Source organism: Sturnus vulgaris, chromosome 28 (genome assembly GCF_052056855.1).
Source record: "Sturnus vulgaris isolate bStuVul1 chromosome 28, bStuVul1.hap1, whole genome shotgun sequence".
NCBI classification, from domain to species: Eukaryota; Metazoa; Chordata; class Aves; order Passeriformes; family Sturnidae; genus Sturnus; species Sturnus vulgaris.
This window is the reverse complement of record NC_142270.1, coordinates 5,118,078-5,142,639: the sequence shown is the minus strand read 5'-3', so window position 1 is coordinate 5,142,639 and position 24,562 is coordinate 5,118,078. Positions and strand designations below refer to the sequence as shown.

Here is a 24,562-nt window from a genome sequence, read left to right as displayed (position 1 = left end):
GAGCACCCGCGCGGCCCCCGCTCCGGGTGAGGGGAGCGGCGGAGCGGGGCACGGCGGGGGAGCGGTGCCGGTGCCGCCGCCACCACCATGTCCGGGCGCGGCCACAACAAGCTGCCGACCACCGAGCGCATCGTCAAGGGTGAGGGGGCGGCGAGGGCGCCCCCTGCCTGCGCGGGGGGCGCGCGGGGTGCGGGTGGGGGGGGACACGAGAAATTTGGGGCGAGCGAAATTTTGAGGGGGGTCGCCAAGCTGGGGGTGGCCCGAAAAAGAGGAGGGGAATGTGCCTGGTTTGTGGGGGGGGGCACTTGGTTTAGGGGAGGCCGGAGAAAGGGAGGGAGAAGCGTGGTTTTAGGGGGATGCCGGGCTGGGGGAGCGCCGAGAAAAGAAGGGCCAGCGTGGTTAAATGGGGGTGTCTCCAAATTGGGGGAGCCCTAAGAAAGGAGGGGAGGCTCATTTTTGGGGGGTCCCCTAGGTTGGAGGAAGCTGGAGAAAGGAGAATGGGGAAGCGTGATATGGGAGGAGGGGGAGCCTGGTTTAGGGGGATATTCCCGAGAAATAAGGGATGGTATGCCTGGTTTGGGGAGGGGGGTCCCCAGATTAGCGGAGTCCCCCCCTCTCCCTCCGAGCTGGGGAAACCCGGAGAAAGGGGGGGGGGAATGCTTGGTTTGGGTGGGGGAATCCTGTTCTGGAAGAGGAGTCTGATTTGAGGGGGGGGTCCCCAGGTTGGGGGAGCCCCGAAAAAGGGCGAGGACAGGGTGATTTCGGGGGAGGGGGTTTGTTCTGGCAGGGTACCCCCGTTAAAGGAGGGGGCTGGGGGGGGCAGGGATGGCCGGAGTGGTGAGGAGGGGGTGTTCTGGTGGGTGACCCCCCTTTAAGGAGGATTCTGATTTTGGGGGGTCATCCCCTGAGTGAGGGGGACACCCCCAGACTGGGAGGAGGCTGGAAAATCAGGGAGAGCGTGGTTTGGGGGGGTCATCCCCGAGAGGGAAAGGGAAGGGGGAGGCCTGGAGCTGCTGGAGATGGGGGGGATCCAGAGGGACACCCCCTCTTAAGGCAGAGGGGTCAGACTGGGGGGACACCCCCCGTTCTATCAGAAGCCTCTGCAGAGGAGCTGAAGGGCCTTTGTTTTGGGGAGCATCTCTGTTTGGTGGGGGGCTTTTTTTAGCCCCCCTGGCCCTAGAGGATGCAGCCCCCTCCCTCCATTCTGTGCCAAGGAGACAGCGGTGACAGGGAGGGGTGACAGCAGCGGGGACATCCCTGTTGGGGCAGGGAGGGGGGGATCCCCATCCTGGCATGGACCTCATCACAATCACACCCCCAAAATCCTCATCCCCAGATTGAGGTGCTGAGCCCCTGCTTTGGGTAGAATGGGGTTCCCCTGAGGATTTAGGGGGAAGGGGCGATGAGACCCCTCCATACCCTCATCCCACCAGCCCCCCGTGTCTTTTCCTCCCCCAAATCCCCGCTCGGTGTCCGGATGCCCCGCGGCCGGTGCCAGCTGGCCCCCAGTGCGGCCCCGTTATAGTAGGTACTATTTTGGAAAGAGCAGAAGACACCGAAGCAGTTAATGAGGAGAGAAATACGTTAGCGGAGAAACTCCTGGATCGGGAGGAGGAGGAGGAGGAGGCTTGGAGGGGGATGCACATTTCGCTGCCCTAATTGATCCGGTGCCATCCTCGTCCCCACGCACCGGGAACATCCACTGGGTGCCTCAACTTTCGCCGGGAGGCTCCAAGTTACACAATCACCCCGTTATTAAACCTCCTCCCGCCATGGCTTCCATCATTCCAGGCCGCTGGAAAAAAAAAAAAAAAAAAAAAAAAGCAGCAGCGATTTCCCAGGAATGGTTGTAATCCACGGACATGGAGGTGTACCCACCACGCTGCTGCCATCTCTCCCTTCCCCTCTGGATGTGTCCAAGCCTGGTTTATTTTTTTTTTTTTTCCTCTCGATTTTTTTTTTTTTTTTCCTTTTTAGCCTTTAGCCTGTCATGTGGCCGATCACATGTTTGATGTTAATAACCTCAAACCCAGGGAAAGGGGATCCGGGTGGCAGCCGGAGCGTGGAGGCCCCTCAGGCTCGGGGAAGCTCCACGCTGGGAAGATTTTTTTGTTTTGTTGTTGTTTTTAATAGGAATAATCCCGGAGCACTCCTGGATTTGGGGGGATCCGGGGTGTTCCCGGGGCTCTGCGTGTGCTGTGGTGATTTGTAGGTCTCCGAGCTGGTGCTGTCTGTAAATCTCCTGCTAAATCCCAGGCAGCTGCCTGTGTTTAGGTTGGCCTTGTTCGGGAAAGGTAATGTCAATGCAGCCATTATGATTCAGCTGAGTCGGCCAGATCCAGGCTCTCTCCCTTTTCCTGGGGCTTCCAAATCCCAGGAATCCCTGTCAGGGATCCTGCTGGTCCCTCTTAGGGGTTTGACAACCCCACTAAAAAAAAAAATCCTAATTGCTGTCATGAATCCCTATCCAGGTAGGGAAGGCATTCAGTGCCTGCTCATTCCAAAATCGCCCCAAAATCCACGTGAATTTCCCCAGGATTGTTTCTTATTCCCCCAGGAGCGCTGTGGAAATTTGGGTTGAAATATCTCCTTCTCAGGTCAGGGTTATTGTTTAAAGGTGGTGGCATTGTTCATGGTTATTAATAATTAAAAGCTGAAGATAAAAACTCATTTTGTTCCGTGGAAAATGTCTGCAATTAAGTAGGATGTGGAATTTTAACTATGTTTAACCTATATATTTACATCTCCAGGGCCCTGCAGAAGGCCTTAGCTGTAATTAAATTTAGTCAGAGGAAATTCAGTTTTGGGCTAAAACTTGTACTGAGGGAGCTTATTATTAAAATTGCAAATTTTGGGGTGTGTCAAGAATTGATTTTTATTAAAATCTTGAATTTTGAGGTAGGCCATGAATTGCAAAAATCTCCAATTTTTGGGTGGTTCAAGAAATCATTTTTATTAAAATCTTGGCTTTTGAGGTAGGTCAGGAACTGCGGTTTTTTTTAGATCTTGCATTTTGGGATTTGTCAGGAGTTCCTTCTTATTAATATCTCAAATTTTGAGGCAAGAATTGTTCTTTGTAGCCCAGTTTTAGCAGGATGGTTGATGGTGACAGAGACCATTAATATCCAAATTTTGGTCTCCAGAGAGCACTTGGGAAGGTTCTGCTGGAAATCTGAGGGTTTAGGGAGTCTGGTTGTCTGCATTAGCCCAAAATTAGGTTTGAATTACCTGGTGGATCCATGGGATTGATGGATGGACCCACATCCTACAAAATCCACATTATTCAGGCAGGTGGGAGTGATGCTTTGGACTGCTGCAGTGGATGGATCCTGGAGTTCAGGATCAACAAACCTGCAGAGCTTTTTTGGTTGAGTTTTGTGGTCGTTTTTGGGTTGAGTTTTGTGTGCCTGCTCCATTCTTCCTGCTGGAAGGTGTAAAATCCTCTGGGAAGCAGAGTTGTATCCATGACAAATCCTTTAAAAACCCAGGATATTGGTATTTAGACACCAGAGCAAATAATCCACTGGAATTTTTCTCTCCCTCGTGTGTTATTATTTTGTGTATCATGGACAAAATGTTGGGAAGCTGCTGAGCAGCCAGGATGCAGGATCCCTCTTTTTGGAAGCTGATGTTGGAAGTCAGAGACATCCCTAATTCCCACCCTGTCCCAGGCTGTCATTCCTGAAGTGGAATTCCTGCTTTTCTGAGAAGGAATTCCTGAATCCCAGGAATTGTGGTGTAAAGCTGGGGCTGGTGCTGCAGCCGAAGGTGTCCTGGGAACAGAAATTTCCCGATTTCTGCTTTGCTGTCCTTCCTTAAGGATTTTCAGGCACCTTTCTCCATGTCCAGTCTGGTTTTTTTTCCCAAATGGAAAACATTTGAGGTGCGTGGGGGAATTTTAAAACCCCTGATGCGATGCTCCCTGAAATTTCAGTGTCCACTTTGTGTGGGAATCCTCCTGGATGTGTTCCAGTGGGGAGAGGAACTTGGATGGAGGGTCAGGACGAAGGGAGAATGGATTCCCACTGCCAGAAGGCAGAGATGGATGGGATATTGGGAAGGAATGAGGGTGAGGAGGGGCTGGGATGGAATTCCCAGAGGAGCTGTGGCTGCCCCTGGATCCCTGGAAGTGCCCAGGACTGGGACAGTGGGAGATGTCCCTGCCACGGGATGGGGTGGAATGAGGTGATTTGGGTGCAGTGAGGTGATTTGGGTGCAGTGAGGTGATTTGGGTGCAGTGAGGTGATTTGGGTGCAGTGAGGTGATTTCCAGGCCCCTTATCCCCCCTAACCCATTCCATAATCCACAATCCCACGCTGTCCCTGACCCATTTCACACCCAGCCAAGATTTTTTGGGAACGCTGGGACACGGGGAGCTCCCATAGCTCCCCTCAGTTGACACCTCCAGCACCTGCCCCCTCAGCCCAGGTGGAATCACAGCCGAGGAGTTCTCCCTCCTCTCTGTGTGCCTTTGGAGCTGCTGCAGAGCAATCCCACGGGATTTGTTCCACGAGGCTCCTGCAGCCTCTGGGGATCCCAAACCCAGCCTGGGATCAATCGCTGCCTCCTCGGGAGAGTTCAGAGGCTGTTCCAGTTCATCTCGCTGCCTGAAGATGCTTTTGGGGGATGAAAAATGTGTGCAGCTTCCTTCCCACCTTGTTTTTTTGTTTTTTGGGTTTTTTTTTTTTTAATATCATCTACAACTCTGGGATCTCGAGCATTGTATTTTCTCCAGGTTGGGAATTTTCAGCACGGAGCAAGCGCCGATACAAAAGTCAAAGTAGGTTTTTAATCGAGGGAAATCTTAAATATAAAGGAGATTGTGGTGGGGTTAAACTCACTGGTTGGTTTGGACTGCTTAGTGCTGGTGTTTTACAGGAATTAGGAAATACCTAGGGGGGAAAAGGAGCTCTGGAAATGGCTAAAAATGGAATAAAGGCCAAGGTCCATGTGCTCGGACCTCGGGATGCCAAGGGAAAAGTGCGAATGCCACCAGGGTCAAGACGTGGAGGGGGATCCCTAAAAAGCAAGTTGTGTCATAATACAGCAACTTGGCTGGACAGAGCTCAAGGAGGTGTGGGGTGAGGCACTCCTTAAAGCAGGAACCCCATGGGATCCCATGGAATTAGTTGGGAACGTGGCATTTTTGAGGGGGGGGTTCCAGGAAAAAGCCTCAAACTTGTCCAAGTAATTCTGATATTCCTATTATTGTTCCATATAAACAGGAAAGATGCTTCGTTATCCATAAATGGGATGTGCTGGGAAAAGGGGCCAAGCTTGGGGCTGATTTTGCTGGATCTTGTGGCATTTCATCCCAAAAACAAATCCAAAGGCAAAGATCTTGCACAAACTGTTCCTCTCCATAGTGTTCCTAGAATGTCCCAAACAGAGCCAGAGTTGCCTCACTTTGGGCTTAAACTTCCAGATCTCTGGATCCTGGGATACAGGCATGCTCTGCTGGCTAATAAACATGCTAATGAACGTGCTAATTAACAGAAATGCTGGTGGCAAACCCCAAACCCAGCCTTGGGGCACAAAACACCGTTGGGGAACAGCAATAAAGCATCAGGGCACATGGATTGGGCTGGGATTTATCCTTTCCCTCTGGGAATAGCAGCAGCTGCTCCAGGTGGGTGCTGGAGGAGGGCAGGGCAGGAGGGAAGGTCGTGTTCCTCAGGATCCCACTGTTTAATGTTATTTTTCCTGGTTATCAAGCTGGGAAAGGTTAATCCCATTTTCCCCGCTCAAGGCCGTGAAGGGCCTCGTAGCAATAAATGAGCCCGGATTAATTGGATACCGTGCCAAAAGGGTGTTTTTTATTTAATGAAAGGTGTCAGAGTGGAGAGAGGAGTGGGTTTGGGGCTGCTCTGGCTGCACAGGCAGGAGAAGGGAAAGGCTGTTCCTTAGGAAGTAGGGCAGGGTGCTGGCTTAAAATAGCTCTGAGCGCTGGGCTGTGCTGAAGGAGCTATTTAGGTAAATCCTGGGGTCTCAGTGGGGGCAGAGCCGCCTGCTAATCTAAAGATACTCCTTGGGGATCTATATTTGTCCGGGATCCTTCCCAGCTTGGCCGCTTTTCCAGGTATTCCCTGCCCGATCCCGCCGGGGACGGCGCTGGGAGCGTTTATGGGGCAGGGATGGCTCGGGTCCTAATGGAATCAGACATCATTAAGCAGCAGGAGTGAGGGAACGTGGCTGTGTTATATCCCATAATGCAGGATTTGGCTCCCTGAGGTTCCTGGAGCCTGCTGGGATCGCTGTGCCAAAGGGGCACCGCAGAGCCGGGGCAGGTGTTGGAATCCTGGAGCGGTTTGGGTCGGAAAAGGATCTTAAAGCTCGTCTCATTCCACCTTCCACTATGCCAGGTTGTTCTAAGCCCCATCCAGCCTGGCCTTGGACACTTCCAAGGGATGGGGAATCTGCAAATATCCTGGGAAAACCTCCCAGGGCAGCAGGCATGGGGCAGAGGTGAGTTGGAGGATGGATGCTGTGTCAGAGGGTGCTCTAAAGAAAAAGGAATCTCAGTGCAGATTGAAAGGATTTTCCTGGCAGGAGGAGCCACGTCCAGGCTGTTCTCCTGATTTTCCAGCCTCTGAAAGAAAGCCTTGCTGGTGAGAGCATCAGGGCAGGGGTGGATCGAGGTGATCCTTAAGGTCCCTTCCAACTAAACCATTCTGGGATTCTGTGATTTCCCTGTTCCCACTGAGGAGCAGAGCTGGATGTGAGCAGTGGGATATCCTCCAACTGGGAACCTCCCTAAGGAGCTCAGGGGGGGTGTTGTTTCTCCAAAATTCTCCACCAGCCTTTTGCTGGGGTTCTTTTTGCCGTGGCGGGCCTGTAAAATAAGAGTTTAAAGCATTTTCCCTGTTCCAGCACGGATCTGGGGAGAATTTCCCAGGATGAATTTCCCAAGTGGTTCAGGGTGAATTTCAGCAGAACAGGATGAAGTGGTGTCAACCTAGATTGCTCCAGAAGATATTCCCTTTTTATCAGCTGCTGAGCCTAGCAAAACGTGGTAAAATGGCTTCTCAAACAGAATATTATCCCAAAGGTGATGTCTTGGAAAAATACCACGAGGGTTTCCTGGAGGAAGAGTGACCAGGGCACAGAGAACAGGAATTGCTGCTTCAGCAGCTCCTCTCACCCTGCTCCATCCCTGACACGTGCAGCTCTGGGAAACTGCTTTGAAAGCAGCACTGGGACTGATTTATCCCAATTTTTTGGGGGGCTACCTTTTTGGGTTTGCAAGAGGACTGCTCTGGCTGATATCCAGGGTGGCCACTTGGAAGATTGGAATTTCTTTGGAGCTCCCTTTGGAGCATCAGTGTGGTCTGAGGTGATGTGTGGGTATAGATATTCCCAAACCTGGGAATAAACGCCTTGCAAGGAATGTTTTATCCAGAGCAGTTTATCCCAGTCAGGGTGAAGCTTTGAGGCCTGAGATGGGAGGAGAAACCAAGTCCCTGATTGTGTCAAAATCCATTATTTTGTGCTCACATTCCCCATTTATCCATGCTGTGACCACCTTTTGCTGGAAGCATCCAAACATTGGCTGCTCCACGATATTTCTGGGGCTTGTTTAGTCCAGGATTCCCACGTGGATCAGCCCATTCCCCAGAGTGAGATCTTGGAAGGACACAGAGTTGTGTTTGCTTAGAGCAGGTTTGAAATGGGATCCAGAAGCCCCTCGGGAGCCGGGGCAGGGTCGGGTTCACATTCCCGGGATTTGCCTTTTCCACAAAGCCCCTGCTGTGCCTCCATTAATGATCTATTAGTGGCCGTGCTGGAACCTTGGCAAACAGGTGGTGAATTTCCCTGCCTGCTGACATCTAGGAATCCCCTCCCGGCTCCTTTGGGCAGCTCACTTTTTTTTTTTAAAGTAGCTGTAGCTGTTTGCTCTAAACTTCGTCTTTTTCCTCGTCTTTTTCCTCGTCTTTTTCCTCGTCTTTTTCCTCGTCTTTTTCCTCGTCTTTTTCCTCGTCTTTTTCCTCGTCTTTTTCCTCGTCTTTTTCCTCGTCTTTTTCCTCGTCTTTTTCCTCGTCTTTTTCCTCGTCTTTTTCCTCGTCTTTTTCCTCGTCTTTTTCCTCGTCTTTTTCCTCGTCTTTTTCCTCGTCTTTTTCCTCGTCTTTTTCCTCGTCTTTTTCCTCGTCTTTTTCCTCGTCTTTTTCCTCGTCTTTTTCCTCGTCTTTTTCCTCGTCTTTTTCCTCCTCCTTTTCCTCAGGCTTTGCTTTGACTCCCTGAAATCTCACCAATGAAAGGGAGACACTGGGTTTGTTGAGTGATGATTTGCTGGGAATCCATTGATTTTTTTTTTTTTTTAACCTCTGGAAAGTTTGTAGAGCTGGAAGGTCTCAGAGAGGTTTTCCTGGCTGGAATTGCAGCTTTTTGGGCTCTCCTTGGTGAGCTGGCACTGGGTGATGTCCAGAGCCCACGTCCCTGGCAGAGGACTCAGCTCTGGACTGATTAGCTCAATGACAATCCCAGGAAAATCCGCATCAGTGCCGGTCATTAGGAGCCAAATCTGAGCTGCAAACTTGATGGACCTTGCAAGCAAACGTGGATTTTATCACTTCAGGGAGGCTGAGGACGCTCAGTGCCCACTGAGAATGTTTATGAGATCTGATCCACGGGGAGCTTTGGCAGGAGCAGGACCAACACCAGGGATCCAGGTCTGGGTTGAGCTTCATTCCAGAGCCAGGGCAGGATGTGGGGTGTGAAGAGCCCAGGAAAGCTTTGTGAGCTCTCTGCTGCCTGGTGTGGCTTAAGTTCTAATTAAACACTCCCGGGTTTAATCCTGGCAGCAGAGTTCCAGCTCCACCTCGTGGGACCGTCACTGGAATTGGCAAAACCTTGGCCCTGAGCTCAGCTGGGGAATCCTCCTCAGCAAAGGCTCCTTGGCTTGTCCTGGCCTCACTGTTCACTGGCCAAACTCCCAGCAGAACCAGGAGAATCCCAAAGATTTGAGGGAGCCGGGAGCACAGTTCAGCGAGCTGTAAGGTTTCAGTGTTTCATTTCTTCCCTGTGAGGGTGGTGAGGCACTGGGATGGTTTTCCCAAGAAATCTGTGCCTGCCCCATCCCTCAAAGCAGCCAAATCCAGGCTGGAGCAACCTAGTGGAAAACGTGGTGGGATGGGATCATGTTGAAAGTCCCTTCCCACCCAAACCATTCTGGAATTCTGTGACATTTCCTTGGAATTTCATGGCTGCCCTTAGGTGTGTTTGTGGTTTTTCATCCCTCGGCTCTCCGTGCTGTGTGTCTGGGGGAGCTGTGAGCTGGGGCCGTGCTCTGTTTGTGTTTGCATTTCCATCCACAGAGCTGGCACCTGCTTTTTTTTTTTTTTTTTTTTTAGCCTTAAATGCACCTGGCTCCTGCTCAGCCCCTGCTGGGGCCTGCCAGCTTCTCCCAAAGCGGCCTCAAATTTTTGGGTGTTACTTCTGGAATGGCTGGGAGGGAGTTGCCGAGGCAGGGACAGATTTTTTGGGCTCCCTTGGTTCATCCCAGCTCTGTTTTGGGCTGACTCTGACTGTCCCCCCTTCGAAGAAATCATTCATTCAGCTCGTACAATGCAGATATTTTTAGGGTTTATTGTGAGGAGATAATTCTGGTTGTCCTACAAAAAGGAATCTGTGGCTCCAGGTGAGGATCAGAGCCAGCTCTCCAAACCAGGAGGTCGAATTCAGCTCCAAGGAGTTCTGGATAAAACTGGGACATTTTCAACTCCATCCCTTCAAAGGAGCTGCTATTCTGGAGGAATTCAGATAACCCCAAATCTCACGGTCTTCCTGCAGCACTTCCAGGGCTGAGAAGCAGAACTCTGGATTTTTTTTAAATTTCCCCTCAATTTGTGAGTCTCTGGAGCTTCTGAAATCTGGAGGTTCCTCACCCAGAGCAAAAAAAAGGAGGATTGGAACATGCAAAAATTTGGGTGACAACAGATGGAAATGACAATAATAATATTATAGTAATAATAATTCCTGGCTCTTGCTGCTTTTATACAAGAAGGTGTTTCTTTATTTGGTGATTTTTCTTTAATATCAATGTTGTTTATTTTTATTTTTACAAGGCAGGCATTACTTATTTCCTCAGGTAGGAGGTGATAAAGTTCCACTTTTTTTTTTTTTATTTTTTTTTTCTACAGAGCTCCTGCAGCTGGAACGAGCAGTTCTGTGCCATGACAGGGTCAGGCTGCCCGTGCCAGGCCTGGAAAATGACACAAATTATTTGTCAGGGTTTGATCCAAGGAAAAAAATCGGGATATCAAACACACACACACCCCACCCCCTCTGATTTTGCAGGTTCTCGCATCAGGGGAGAAAAAAACCTCCCAGAAACCAGGGTGAGGATTCTTAAAGCAAAACCATTTTGTGCTTAACGACCAGAAATTCACGTGGTTTAATCGTTTTTGGGAAGAACAAAGATGATTCCATGGAAAATGCTGATAAATGGGATGGTCAGGCATTGGGAGGTGGTGGAATTCCCATCCCTGGAGGTTTCCAAGGAATGCCTGGACCTGGCACTTGGGGACGAGGTGAGGATTGGTCCCAGATTGGAATCCATGACCTTGGAGGGCTTTTCCAAGCTGGATAATTCTGGGATTCCAGCATCACCCAGCTGCTGGGATGCAGCCTGGCCTTGCTTTGGGCTGGATGTGGGATGGAGCAGCAGGAAAATCAGGGTGGCTGGAGCAGTGCTGCAGTGACAGTGACATCCATCCCCTGTTCCTTATTAATGACTCCAAAAGCTGAAAATCCACGGGGTTTTTTTTTTTCCCAGCAAAAAAAAAAATGTCATTTCAGTGCTGGATTTCTCCACATAATTCCCTCTGAGCTGGTTCCATGTGAGCCCAGACTCAGCTTTGAATAGATGAATGTAGGTTAGGTGTGAATGGGAATAAAATATGGGATAAAAATAACTTTGGGCTGTTTGGAAATTGGGAAGGAGGGGGAAAAAAAAAACCAAAAAACCTCACCCTGCTGCTTGTGCTGTGCCCAGCTCAGCCCTGGGGCAGCTTCTCCCTTTCCCAGGGGTTTGGATGGAAAACTCCTGGATTTTCTGGGAATGTTTCTACCTTTGACAGCCCATGCAGCTTTTTCAGTGTCCAAATCCTCGGTTTTGCCCCAAAATAAACTTTTTTTTTTTGCTCCAAAGTTCATCTCTCACCATCTGCTCCACAATGAGGAGTGTTATAAATACATATGATGGTATTGGCTTTTTGCAAATATTAAGATAAATACTATATGTGTAGTATTAAAGTAGGTTTTAAGATATAGTTTTCTTTAAAATTGGCATAAACTAATAAGTCTTTGTAATAAATAAACTACCTACTTAATTAAATAACACCCAGTAAAAACACCTACTATTAATACACCAGTTACCAACACTGACCATCTATGAAAATTGATTTAATTTATTTAATTTTAATAAAAATTAAAAACCGCAACCCAAATTAAAACTAATAAAAAAAATAAAGCCACAACCAAAAAACCACACAAATTCTAAAAAAAAAATCTCAAAAAATAACCATCTAAAACAGTTCCTAAAATAGAAAAAATAATTTATAAAAAAAGGTTGAAAATAGATAATAGATCTATAAATGTACAACAGGCTAATAAATAAATTTAAAAAAATCTCCAAAACAACAAATATACTCTTAATTAAATACCAAACACCCAACCGTTATAACTTTTTACTTATTATTTGTCTCTTATTGATCTTTTTAAAATTACTAAAAAATTAAACCTCATTTTTCATAGGATCAAGCAGGGAAGGGGCTTTGTTTGATTCACTCCCAGATGAGCACGGGGAGCTGCAGGGAAACCTCCCTGGGTTTTGTTTTTTGAGGATTTTAAATCCTGTGGGATGATTTTTTTTGGGGGGTGGGAAGTTGAGGGGGATCCCTTTTCCCTGGAGCAGTTTTTGGCCAGAGCTGCCCCTGCAGGCACGGAGCTCCTGCTCCTTTTTCAGTCATGAATGCTGAGCTCTGGGATATATAAACAATCATTTGTGGATCACTTCTTTTGCTCTGGCTGGAGGTGGGGATGAAGCTGAATTTTCAGTGCATTTTAAGGACAGAAAGAGAGAGGAAAAGGATTTTTTTTTTTTTTTTGCAGGATTTTCATCTGGCACTGAGGGATGAGCGATGCTGGTGGTTGGTAAAAAAGAAAATTTCCCCAAATTCTGCCATCCTTAACTATCCATGTCCTCTCAGTGTGTTTCAAATAGCCCCTTGCTCGTGGCCTGGCAAATAAAATCTGTTTTAATTTGGTGGGAAATGCAATCTTACCCTTTGATTTCCCTTTTAATTCCATTTTCCCTTGGGCACACCCGACCTTTTAATCCCTTTCACACCTCGAATTTCGTGTCCTTTTGTTCGTGGCTCGGCCCTCAGCCCGTGTGCTGTTGGTGGAGCAGGAATTGCCTTTTCCTGGCAGTGGGTTTGGTGGAATTACCAAACCCCAGATGTGCAGATTTCACTGTTCAAACAAGGCTCGGCTTTGTGTGCAGAGGGAAGGTGGCACCGAGGTCACAGGGTTCCATTCTTGGAATGTTGGGAGTGATTTTTTTTATCCCATCCTTTTCCTGGATTATTTGGGAGCTGGTTCTGTGTCTGCACTGCCTGGGCATTCCAGGACCAGCCATGGAATTGCAGTGACAGGGTTTGAGCTGAAAGGGGAAATTCAGGTGAAGGAATTCTTCCCTGGGAGGATGAGGAGGGAATGGAATTCCCACAGAAGCTCTGGACCCCTGGAAGTGTCCCTGGAATCAGCCTGGGCTAGTGGAAGGTCCTTCCATCCTAAGCCATTCCATAACTCTGATTTTTTATTTTTATTTTTTTTCTTGTGAGATAAGGAGTTATCTCCTCATTTTTTCAGACAGGAGCAGGAACTGGGTGAGTCTCCCCACCCTTCTCAGTGCCCTGGAGGTGCAAAATTCCAGCTCAGTTTGCTCTCAGGGCTGTTCCTGCTGTTGGAGAGCCCAGCCTGGCTGCAGGACCATCCTCTTCCTCCTGTCCCAAGAGAGTGAAGCGCGGATAAAGATAAAATTTTTAATTTTAATTTAATTTTGAATTTAATTCAAGTGGGGTGAGTGAAGCCCTGGCAGAGCCAAGGAGGTTCCTGCTCGTGCCCAGCTCCTTGTGGGAGTGGAGCTGTGCAAAGCCAAGGAGGGAACTTACATAAAAGTTCTTGGCTGAAGCCTCAGATTGGATCTTGCATAACTTTGCTCGCTGGGGCTACGAGGAAAAAGCAAAGCCAGGAGCTCCCCGTGGATCTCTGGATGGGCACTGCTGTCCTGGGCTCACGTCCCATCTCCAACTCCACTTTTGGGGTTTTTCACTTCCTTAGGGTGGATCCAGAGGTGTTTGAGGGCCTGGATTGATGGGGAAAATGGAGATGAATGTTTTTTATTTCTCTCTTCTGTTCCTTGTAAATCATTTACCCTCCAAGTGCTCCCTGGCTCCCTTTGGAGTCAGATGGCAGTGCCAGCACAACCACAGCGTTTCTAGTACTTACAAATCATTTTCCATCCTCTCAGTGTCCCAAAAAATCCCTTGTTCCAAGTGGACCCACATTTCCACCCAGCTCCTTTCCCAGCTGATCCCGTTGGTGTCAGCCCCACATCTTCCCTCATTTCCTCCCTCACTGCCAACCTTTGTGACCCAGAGGGGAAAAATCCTGCACAATTATTATTTATCCATCTCCAGAGGGGTCTTTTTTTTATTTTCGTTTTGAAGCAGAGCTGGGCAGTGGATGCAGTAAAAACCCTGCTCGTGTTGGTTGAAGCAGGTCTGGTTTAACCCTTTTTAATTGGCAGGGAAGGCTCTGGAGCGTTCCAGGCACGTGGAGCACAATTTCCAAAGGGATCCATCAAAGTGGGGCCACCTCGCTGCCATTAGAGCCACTCCTGCAGTTCCTGTGATTTGAAAATTGATGTTCAGCTGTAAAGAATCTCTCGTGCCTCCCCCCTTTCGCGTTTCCTCTCGGGGTTTTCAGGGTAAATTGCTGCCGGATTTGCATTTAAAAGGGAGCAGTGGCACCGCTGTTCTCACTGTGTTATTTGGCCAGCTCTGTCCTGGAAAATTCAACATATTTTGGTGTATCATGGGGTTGTTCAGGTTGGAAGAGAGCTCCAGGATCGCCGAGTCCGAGCTGAGCCTGATCCCCACCTTGTCACCAGCCCAGAGCTCTGAGTGCCACCTCCAGGTGTTCCTTGGACACCCCCAGGGCTGGGGACTCCAAACTTCCCTGGGCAATCCCTTCCTATATTTAACATCCCTTTCCAGGAAGAAATTCCTGTTGCAGAGTTTTATTCCCAGTTCTTCCCAAACATCCAGGCCTCCTTAAATTAATTTTAATTCAAGACACTATACAGCTTTTAAATATTACACCATGGTCATGTGTGCTCCCATCTTTTTTAAATTAGCCAGGCCTGGGAATAGGGAGATGAGGAATTCAGATTTTTACTGAAAACTCTGATTTTTGTTCTGATTTTTTTTTGCTTAATTTCTGCTAGAGGTCACCTTCTCACACACCATCCCATTCCCTACCATGAAATAATTATGATGATAATAATAGTAATAATAACAGTAGCAGTTTTTGATGGGGTATTTTTCTATCCAGAGTTAAAAGCTAAGAAACGTGCTGCAAATAGCTGAGGGCTTAACTTATCTTAAATATTAGGCTCAATCAAGATTTGCCAATTTCTAAGCTTGGGGTGAAGCTTTTTGAGGTATTGGGGTGAAGAGAAGCAAATTCTGCGTTTTAGGGGTGAAGAGAACCAAATTCTGTTTTTCTGGGGGGTGAAGCTTTTTGAGGTATTGGGTGAAGAGAAGCAAATTCTGCTTTTTGGGAGTGAAGCTTTTTAAGGTGTTGGGGTGAAGAGGAGCAAATTCTGCTTCTTTTTGAGGTATTGGGGAAGAGAGGAGCAAATTCTGCTTTTTGGGGATGTGTGGTTTCCTGATAAGTAAAAATGTGATGTTGATCCTCCTACCTGGCTCGCTGCTTTTCCTGGTTTTGTGATATTTCCGTGCAATCTCTTCTGGGTTTGGATGATGACACCTCGGGGTTGGGAGGCAGCTCTGGGACAGGTACAGGTGCACCAAGTGGGATTTTCAACCAAGCTTGAGAGGTGAATCCAGCAGCTCAGCATCGTTTCAGTGGAAATTCCATTTCTGGGTGTCGCGTCGAGGCTGGGAAGCAAAGCCTGTCACTCCCTGTCCCCGAAAGCCTCCGTGTTGCTGACTCCTTGCCTTGCCTTTGCAGCTGTCCCATTCCCTCCCACGCAGAGGCTCACTCTGAAGGAGGTGTTCGAGGATGGGAAGCCCAGGCTCGACGTCCTCAAGAGCCACTTGGTGAAGGAAGGGCGGCTGGAGGAGGAGGCGGCGCTGAAAATCATCAACGACGGCGCCGCCATCCTGAGGCACGAGAAGACCATGATCGAGGTGGAGGCTCCAATCACAGGTCAGAGCTCAGGGCTGGAACCCTCAATAACAGCCAGGATAAGCCCAAAAGGGTTTGTGGTTTTTTTTGGTTTTTTTTTTTGCTGTGTTCTATAGGGGGGGTAAGCTGGGCTTTGCAGCACTCAGGAGTGGTTTGTCAGCACTCTCTGTTTTCTCTCAGAGCCAGGATTAATGGAAACACCATGGAGGTGATTCTTGTGTTAGGGCTTGGATGTTTATTATTTCTTATCAGAAATTACACAAAGTGTGACAGCACCTCCAGCTCCTTGCTGGAAGTGGGGAAAAGGCTCCAGCTGAGGCTGCTCCAAGGCCTTTTAAAGCCAAACAAACCAATAAAAGTTGAACACCTCCATTATTGATCCTTTTGACCCAATAATAGATTCCCACCACCCTTAGAGTGACATTTGACCAACCAAAGGTCACTGCCCGAGTTCTGTGAAGAAGAAGGAAGAGAAGAAAAAGACAGCACCCAAAATTCTCCATCTTGTCCCATATCCACCACTATACATAAAAACCTCAAACCCATCACCCAGTGCAAACACACACATCTGACCCACTGCACATTGGTGATTTCTAACTCATTATTCACATTTCCAAGCCTTCTCCAAGGTTTCAGCTCCAGAGCAGTGTTTTCCGGGGGGGGGGTCTGTGCCTGGAAGCACAGAAAGCTCCAAAACTCCAGATTTCTGGGATCCAACATGTTCCTTCCACCCATGAAGTTTTTTTTAACTCTCCTGAGCTCTCAGAGGATTTTGATTCTCTTGTCTGTTACTCAGAGCTCTGCTCCTCGCTGCTGTTGTGACCTTGCTTTTCTTAGCGTGGTAATTCTGTCCCTCTTTTGTGCTCTTCTTCCTCCCCCAGTGTGTGGTGACATCCACGGGCAGTTCTTTGACCTGATGAAGCTCTTTGAAGTGGGAGGATCACCCAACAACACCCGCTACCTCTTCCTGGGGGACTACGTGGACAGAGGCTACTTCAGTATAGAGGTGACCAAGGAAGTGGAGCCTGGGGGGGTGCTGGGGATAAAGGAGCCCAAAGGGTTGAACCTCAGCTAAAATCCAGCTCAGAATCTGTTAAAACCAACTCAGAATCAGTTCAAATGTAGCTCAGAATCTATAAAATCCAGCTCAGAATCAAATACAACTCAGAATCAGTTCAAATGCAGCTCAGTAAAATACAGCTCAGAATCAATTGAATACAGCTCAGAATCAGTAAAATTCAACTCAGAATGAGTTCAAATCCAGCTCAGAATGAGTCCAAACACCAAACCCACATCTCTCCTGCTGGATTTATCCTCCAGTGGAGTTCTGCATGGGATGAAGGCAATGCTGATAACTCACACTGGGATTATGGGCAGGAAAATGATGTCCCAGTCTTGGGGTCCTCACACAGGGACAGTGAGGTGGCAGTGATGGGGTTAATGCCTAACCTCTGCCTTCTGGAGTGGTTTTAATGTCACTTGGAGCTGTCACTCAGGGACAGGCAACAGGATCCCAGCAGGCAGAGTGAAGCAAATGTTGGGAAAGCTGCAGGATTGAGGATTGAGCAGGAAAGGAAGGGGCCATGTGCCTGAGTCCCTGCTCCCCTCTGGAAACCCTGGAGAAAGGAGCAGAAGTCACCTGGGCTGGGACAGGGATTTGCAGCTAGCCTGGGATTCCACGAGCAAGAAATTGGCAGTTCTTGGTGTGGAGGATAAAGGATTCAGTGGAGAGCTGGGGATGGGACAGGAAGGGACAGCTCTCAGCAAATGCCACAAATCCCAAGGGATTGCAGCCATCTGGATTCACAGAGGCAGGGCCAAGTGGAAGTGCAGCACTTATCCCAGTTGGAAACAACGTGAAGGAAGGACTTTTGGGGGAGCAGGGGCCTGAAGTGTGGCAGAAATCAGCTGGAATAACACAGGGAGTGATTTCTCTTGGAAAAAAAAAATAAAAAAAAAATAAAAAGAAGCTTCAAGAACAGCTGAGCCACTCAGAGGAATCTTCACCCAGTGAAAAATTTTTGGGGAGGAACTGTCAAGGATGAGTGCAAGGGGTTCTTTGAAGGATTCTGCAGAGGATTTAGGGAGAGCAGGGCTGACAGCTTGAGCTCCAGCAGCCCCTGGCTCCCTTCCAGCCCCGAGCTCTGGAATCCTGACAGGGAGCCAAGGTGTGACGAGGAGCAGCTTCCGGGGCAGCTGGGAGGGATGAGGCAGAGGAGGGGCTGGGGCTGGCAGGAGGAGCCCCCCAGGGAGGAAGAGGAAGGACACATCCCACTGCTCCTCTGCATTGCTGGGTTTGCAGTGGGAATGTGGGAAAGGGATTATATTCCACAACAGCAGTTCCTTCTGAGAGGAAAAAAAGTGGATTTTTTTTTTTTTTTTAGTGTTAACCCATGAACCTTCAAATGAGAGGTGTTGAGCTCTGTGTCTGTGTATGGATTTGTGGAACCAGGGTGGGAAAGTGCTGCTCCCACTCTGCTCTCAGCCCGGGATTCATCTGACACAAATTTTACTCTCAGGTCTCCAGAAATCAGCATCCTGGTCTCTCCATCATCACAGAATCATGGAATGGTTTGGGTTGGAAAAAACCTTAAACCTACTCCAAACATCAGGATAAGGCAGAATCCCAAAGTTTTCATTCCCATGTGCCTCTCCCTTCCACCTACTGCACTGTGCTGGAAGAAATTGCTGCCTTGATGCACAAAATCTGCTTTCTGTAATAAAACAACAGCAGGTTTGGAATATCCCAGATGGAAAAACATCCAGGATTTCCCTGTGATGTGACCCTGGGAAGGTGGGGGGGGGAAACAGCAGCAGCCTTTTGAGTCACCACACAAAATTGGGCATCCATGGGGAGATGATCCAGAGCCAGGCCTTGGAATATCTCTGTGGATTCCCTCCAGCTCAGGATATTCCACAATTCCACAACTGTGACCTTTTAACAGAATTAAGTAGGAGGGGATGGTTTAATTGCATCCTGCTGCAGGCAGGCAGGAAATGATGCCAGAGTGGAGGCCAAGGAGGTGTAAGGGCCAAATATCCCTGCCAGGTGTTCCCTGTGGCTCCAGGTGTTTGGTTGTCCAGGTAAAAGGAGGAATCTGTGGCTCAGAAAAAAATCTTTCAACCCCCCCTGAAGCCTCTCAGTTCATCAGCTCAGCTGGATGTCAGCAACAAATCATTCAACAAATTCTTGCTGGGCCTCTGGCTTAGGGGAAATTCTCATTTAAAAACATGAGTTCCCAGTATAATGAGGCCATGGAGAGTGGATTGGTCAATGGTTTTGTTGTTTTGTTTTTTTTTTTTAAAGAATTGTGAGGGGAGAGGGGAGGGGAGGGGAAGAAGTGTGTGAAAGCTGGAATGCTGCTGGAAGGGGACTCTGGGAAGGGTTTGGGTCACAAATCCCAGCTCCAGGGTGCAGGGCTGACAGACAGCACGGAAATCAGGATGAACTCCTCCATGGGAACGTGCTGATGGATTCCCAGTGGGGAAAAATGCTCCTTTCATGAAGCTTTTAGTCCCAAATCCCACAATGGCACCAGAAAGGTCTGTGCTCGTGGTAGGGAAGGACCATCCCAGTCCATGAAGCTGGAAAACAATGAATAGAATGATTTTAGAAAGTTAAACAGTTGTTATGACCAGGAACAGAATCCATGGAAAGAGGAGATTTAACAGGAAAAGTGGTGTGATAATGGATGCACCTTTCCCTGGCCAGTTCTTCCAATCCAATTATGACAGGACATGTGATTGCTGTCTAATTATGGAATTATGTGTTAATCTTGATTCCATGCACTTTTTATCCAGAGTAATATTAAAGAGATCCAGTCAGCCCTGTGGAGTGGGAGTGAAGGTGGATTTGTGGGCTGGATTTGGGAGTTTTGCCTCTGTTCCCACTCTGGCAGGCTCTGTGTGTAAAACTTCCTTACAAATGCCAGGTTTTGGGAATGCTGAGAGAGGTCATGGTTGGGGGCAGGTTTGGCACCAACCCCTCTTGCATTTTTGGGGTTACAAATCCCAATTCCTCTTGGAATTCCCACCCTGTGTCTTGCTGAGCTTTCCCTTTCCAAGTGGATCAAATTCTTGGCTTTGGGCTGCCCACTGAGAGGCAGAATAAGGAGAGAAGGAGATTATTTAACATCATTTAAGCCCAAAAAGCTGTGACAGCCTGGATTTGCTCCTTGGCTATTGCAGACAGGCAGTAATAAATTCCTGGACAGGCACTGGGAAAAGGATCCTGGGAAAAGGATCTGAGCAAAACACCAGGAAGCATCCAAGGCATGTGAGTGTAGAAACTCCCTCATTCCTCATTCCAGCCCCTCTGGAGCCCTCGAGGGCTCTTCAGTGTCCTTTACTCCATGTCCTGGTACCTGGCAGTCCCCACATCGCTGAGAAGTGGCCTCCAGCCCCAGGGAATGGTCGCTCTCCACATCCCTGGCACGTCCAGGAAGAATTGCAGTGCCAAATTCAAGCCCATTTCACTTCAAACCCCTTCAAATGTGTTTTAAAATCTCTCTTCTGCAGGCTGCCAGCCTTCCATACATCCCAAACCCTCCCCTGTCGATGCTGTTATCTCTGCCTTGCTTTGATTCCAGGGCTGGTTCTTCCTCCAAGTCATTTGGTTCATTTATAGCAACTTCCAGCCCAGAAAAGTGACATTTCCCTTGCAAACACAGGGAGGGTAAAGCTTTAAATCCCAGAATAATTATAAATGGTTTTGTTGGGAGCATTCCTCCTGGTAACAGATGCAATAAAACATGATTCTGCTACTGGCTTTGGCCCTGTTCTCTTTTGGAATTCTCAATTAATCAACTTGTTAATGTGGGGTTGAATTCCAAGTGAGACACAGGCAGTGCTTACAGCTCCTCAGGGTTTTTGGGATCAGCTGGGATGATTCATGCAGAGCTTACCTTGCAGGTTCAGTGCTTAAACACCACCAGATCTAAGCTGGGAACCAGCTGGGAACCAACTGGGAATTGGTTCCTTTGGGTTCTGGAAGTTGTTTCCAGCTGGTTCCTGGGGATCTGTGGCCCAGATTGGGAATGTTGGGGGGTGTGCCACAGATTTGGTGGTGGTTCCTGTTGCCCAGGTGTGTCCTGCAGCCTGCCAGCCCCCAGGGTAAGCTCCTCTTAGAGACTTTAATCCAGATCCTGGAGCTTGCTGTGGTTATGGATTGTCCTTCCAGCACTGCACAGCGAGGAGGGAAATGTGACAACACCCTGGCACCCGGGGTGGCTGAGCCCTCCCTGCCTCCCAGCCCTTCCCTCAGGTATTTTTGGGCCGAGCCAGCATGAAATATTTCTGCTAAAACCCCCACTTTAGGCCTGACTTTGTGACCAGCCTTGCAGGTGTTCTGCAGAGGGGATGTGGAAAAACCCTTTTCAAAGCCACACAGCTTTGCTAAGCTAAGCTTGTTTTTTGGGCTCAGCTTTTCCTGTTTTGAGCTTGAACTTTCACATGACTGTAACATAAGCAGAAAAACCAGGCAGGGGGGAAATCAGTGGGGAAGGTGAAGTTGAATTTTCCGGGTGTTTTGTGGACAAATATCTGCCTGCTCTTCTCGGTGCTCTCCATCCCAGTGGAACATCTGGAGCAAACAGCTGGTTCTGCTTTGCTGCTCTACAAAAGGAGGTGTTTTTTTTTTTTTCCCTTTGGTTTGTGCTGGAAGCAGAGCTGCCCCCACCCAGCCCTGAGCTGTTTTCTGTTGGCTCCGACCTCATTTGTCACTTCTCCAAGTCAGCCCTAATATAGAGAAATCCCGGTGGCTTTTCCCCACTTGGCCAGGAGAAGATCCACTGCCCATTATGGAGCTGGGTTCCACTTTGGGTGTCTTCCCAGAACCTCTTCGTGCAGTCTCAGGCTGATGAGTGCCCTGGGAAAGGATTTTGTGACATCCCCTGCTTGCCTCTCTTGCAGTGCGTGCTGTATTTATGGAGTTTAAAGATAAATCATCCCAAAACGTTGTTCCTCCTTCGAGGGAACCACGAGTGCAGGCACCTCACAGAATATTTCACCTTCAAGCAGGAATGTAAGTATCAGCAGTGGGAGAAGGATTTGAATGCATTTAAATAATACATTTTAAAATATATTTTTTTTAAAAAAGGTGTTATGAGAAGGCGTGGGCTTCATTTTTTGTGGCATCAGAGCTGTAAAAACCTTGTTGTCTTGTTTTCCTGCTCTTCTCTTTCAATCCCTGCTATAAAAAATACCCCAAAACCCAAATCTTTAAATTCTGCTAAGCACCAAATGTGGCTTTTTGGTTTCAAAGACTGAGTGTGGATGGAAGAAATGGGAACAGTTCTCCCCTGATGAGCCAGGCACACACATCCTCCCCTCCCTGACTTCCAGACCCAGCAGCATCTGATCAGTGCCAAAAGACTTCCAGCTCCAGATTGTGCAGCTGGGATCAGTGACTGCACTTGGGAACAGGGGAAGGATTTGCTCCTCCCTTTTTGCACCAGGGAGGATTTCCAGATTAAAAAAAACCTTTTCTTTTACACATCCAAAAATTCTTTTCCAAGACAGTATTTTCACAAATACACAGGTACAAAGTTTGATTCCAAATCAGAATTTTCACAAATCCACAGGTGCAGAGTTTGGTTCCAAATCAGAATTTTCACAAACACAAAGGTGCAGAGTTTGGTTCCTAGTCAGTATTTTCACAAATCCACAGGTGCAGAGTTTGGTTCCAAATCAGAATTTTCACAAATCCACAAGTGCAGAGTTTGGTTCCAAATCAGAATTTTCACAAACACGCTGGTGCGGAGTTTGTTTCCAAGTCATTATTTTCACTGCCACCCTGATGCAAAGCTTGATTTGTGGGCCCATTTTGATTTTGAGCTCCTGTATCTCCTTTAGAAATTGAATTCCCTGAATTTCTCGATCAGCATTTATCCCTTCAGAGCCTGACTGAATCCCTCCTTGCCAGGTCGAATCAAGTACTCGGAGCGAGTGTACGACGCGTGCATGGACACCTTCGACTGTCTTCCTCTTGCTGCCCTCCTCAACCAGCAATTCCTGTGTGTCCACGGGGGCCTGTCTCCAGAAATCACATGTCTAGATGACATTAGGAAAGTAAGTGAAGTTCTCCTTTCACCCCCCTCAGTTCCCTGACAAAACAATCCCTTCCCAGCAGCTTCTCAGCAGAGTTCAGCCCGGTGAGGTCAGCATGGAAAACGTGTTGAGGACAGGTGAAGAGAATTTAAAACTCCTGGTTTTTAAAACTCTGGGGTTTGGGGACGTGTCTGTGGGGTTGGTGTGTGGCAGGGGATGCTGAGGGCAATCAAATCCTAATCCAGGACCTTTCCTTTATGGACTCGAGTCCTTCCATCCCAAACCTTCACTCACACAAGGGCAGTGATGCTTTGGGTTTCAGCTTTTGTATTTTTCAGGATCTCTGCTGCTTAGTGTGTAACTCTGAAACTTCATGTTAGGTGTTAGTTAGGTGTTAGTAAGGTGTTGGTGAGTTCTCTTCACAGGGGAGTTGGAAACCACAATCCCTTCCCAGAGAGGAATTCCCTGGAGAATCAAGGACACCCAGTACCCAAAAATCAGAAACAGCAGCAAAGGGAAGGGAGGCTGAGACCCCAGAACCTGGGGCTGTGTTTGGATCATTGACCCCAATGTGTGTATGAACCAAAACTGATAAAAGTGTAAAACTCAGGATCCAGCTTGGGTTTGATTTGGGTGCAGCCCCATCCAGGCTCTCCCCTGCCCAAGGTGAATCCTTTCAATAAATTCCGATTTTATCCCTTCAGCTCTGCCCAGTCTCTGTTCCAGCTCTGCCTTTCCAGGCATCAGTGGGGTTCACTCCTGGGTGGATTTGGGGCTGGAATCCTGCCACAGCTCCTCCTGATGTTGTGTCCCCTCTCCAGTTAGACAGGTTTAAGGAGCCTCCAGCCTTTGGTCCGATGTGTGACCTGCTGTGGTCGGATCCCTCGGAGGATTACGGCAACGAGAAAACTCTGGAGCATTTTGCCCACAACACTGTCCGAGGCTGCTCCTATTTCTACAGGTGAGGGGTGTTTTAGGGGACATTCCTCTCCCCTCTCACTAAAATCACCGTTCAGGCCACTCTGTGTGTACATGAAATTCTCCTCACTTGGCTCAAATGCACAAATTCCTGTTTGTTTTTTTTCTTCTCCTGTAATATTGAGCTGTCTTTGGATAAGTTACTTTATAGAATTGGGGTCTCAAACAGCAGAGATGCTTCTTTGCTTCTGTGAGTGGTTTTCAGTACCTGGATCTCTAGAAAATAATCTTTCCTTGCTAAAAAAGAAGGATTTGTGCTGAAAATCCACTTATAAACAGAACCCTTTGCAATTAATTTTTGAGTGATGAAACATATTTTGAGGTGCTGGACAGAAACTGGATGTTTTCTGCAAGTGGTTGCTCCCTGAAACCAAGACCACCAAGCTCTGTGCTCTGCTTTTGCTCCCTGCTGATTTCTCCTCTCCTTTTTGTTTTGCAGTTACCCTGCAGTGTGTGAATTTTTGCAGAACAATAGTTTGTTATCCGTAATCCGAGCTCACGAAGCCCAGGATGCTGGGTGAGTGCTGCAGCCCAGGGGCTGGGCAGGGTTTAGGCTGGGCTGGGCAGGGTTTAGGCTGTGCTGAGCCAGGTTTAACTCGTGCCCTGTTTTGCAGGTACCGAATGTACAGGAAGAGCCAGACCACGGGCTTTCCCTCGTTAATCACAATCTTCTCTGCACCAAATTATTTAGATGTCTATAACAACAAGGGTAAGGCCAGGGCTCTGCTGCCCTTGGCGGGGGTCAGGAAATCCCTGTCCCACTCTGCCCTCCCAAAATCACAGCATAATTTAAGTTAGGAAAGAGCTCCAAGGCTATTGAATGCAAACTGTGCCCGATCCCCACCTTGTCACTGAGTGTCACCCCCAGGGATGGGGATCCAAACCCCCCTGGGCAGTTCCAATCCCTGCCCACCCTTTCCATGGGGAAATTCCTGCTGCTGCCCACCCTGAGCTCCCCTGGCCCAGCCTGAGGCCGTTCCCTCTCCTCCTGTCCCTGTTCCCAGATCCCAAATCCCCCCGGCTGTCCCCTCCTGTCAGGAGTTGTGCAGAGCCACAAGGTCCCTGCTGAGCCTCCTTTTCTCCCCTTCCCAGCTCCCTCAGC

The 24,562-nt window shown here is 48.4% G+C and overlaps 1 protein-coding gene across 2 annotated transcripts in view; it reads left to right on the top strand.

Moving 5' to 3' along the window:
- The window catches only part of PPP3CC (protein phosphatase 3 catalytic subunit gamma), a 37,103-nt gene continuing 12,541 nt past the window's right edge, over window positions 1-24,562 (top strand). For both annotated transcript variants that reach the window (XM_014892938.2, XM_014892937.2), the window contains exons 1-8: window positions 1-139; window positions 15,259-15,456; window positions 16,317-16,441; window positions 21,346-21,457; window positions 22,358-22,503; window positions 23,304-23,443; window positions 23,900-23,977; window positions 24,075-24,169. In XM_014892938.2, coding sequence (XP_014748424.1) covers window positions 88-139; window positions 15,259-15,456; window positions 16,317-16,441; window positions 21,346-21,457; window positions 22,358-22,503; window positions 23,304-23,443; window positions 23,900-23,977; window positions 24,075-24,169 — 946 coding nt within the window. In that variant the 5' untranslated portion in view covers window positions 1-87. The remainder of the gene's footprint in view (window positions 140-15,258; window positions 15,457-16,316; window positions 16,442-21,345; window positions 21,458-22,357; window positions 22,504-23,303; window positions 23,444-23,899; window positions 23,978-24,074; window positions 24,170-24,562) is intronic.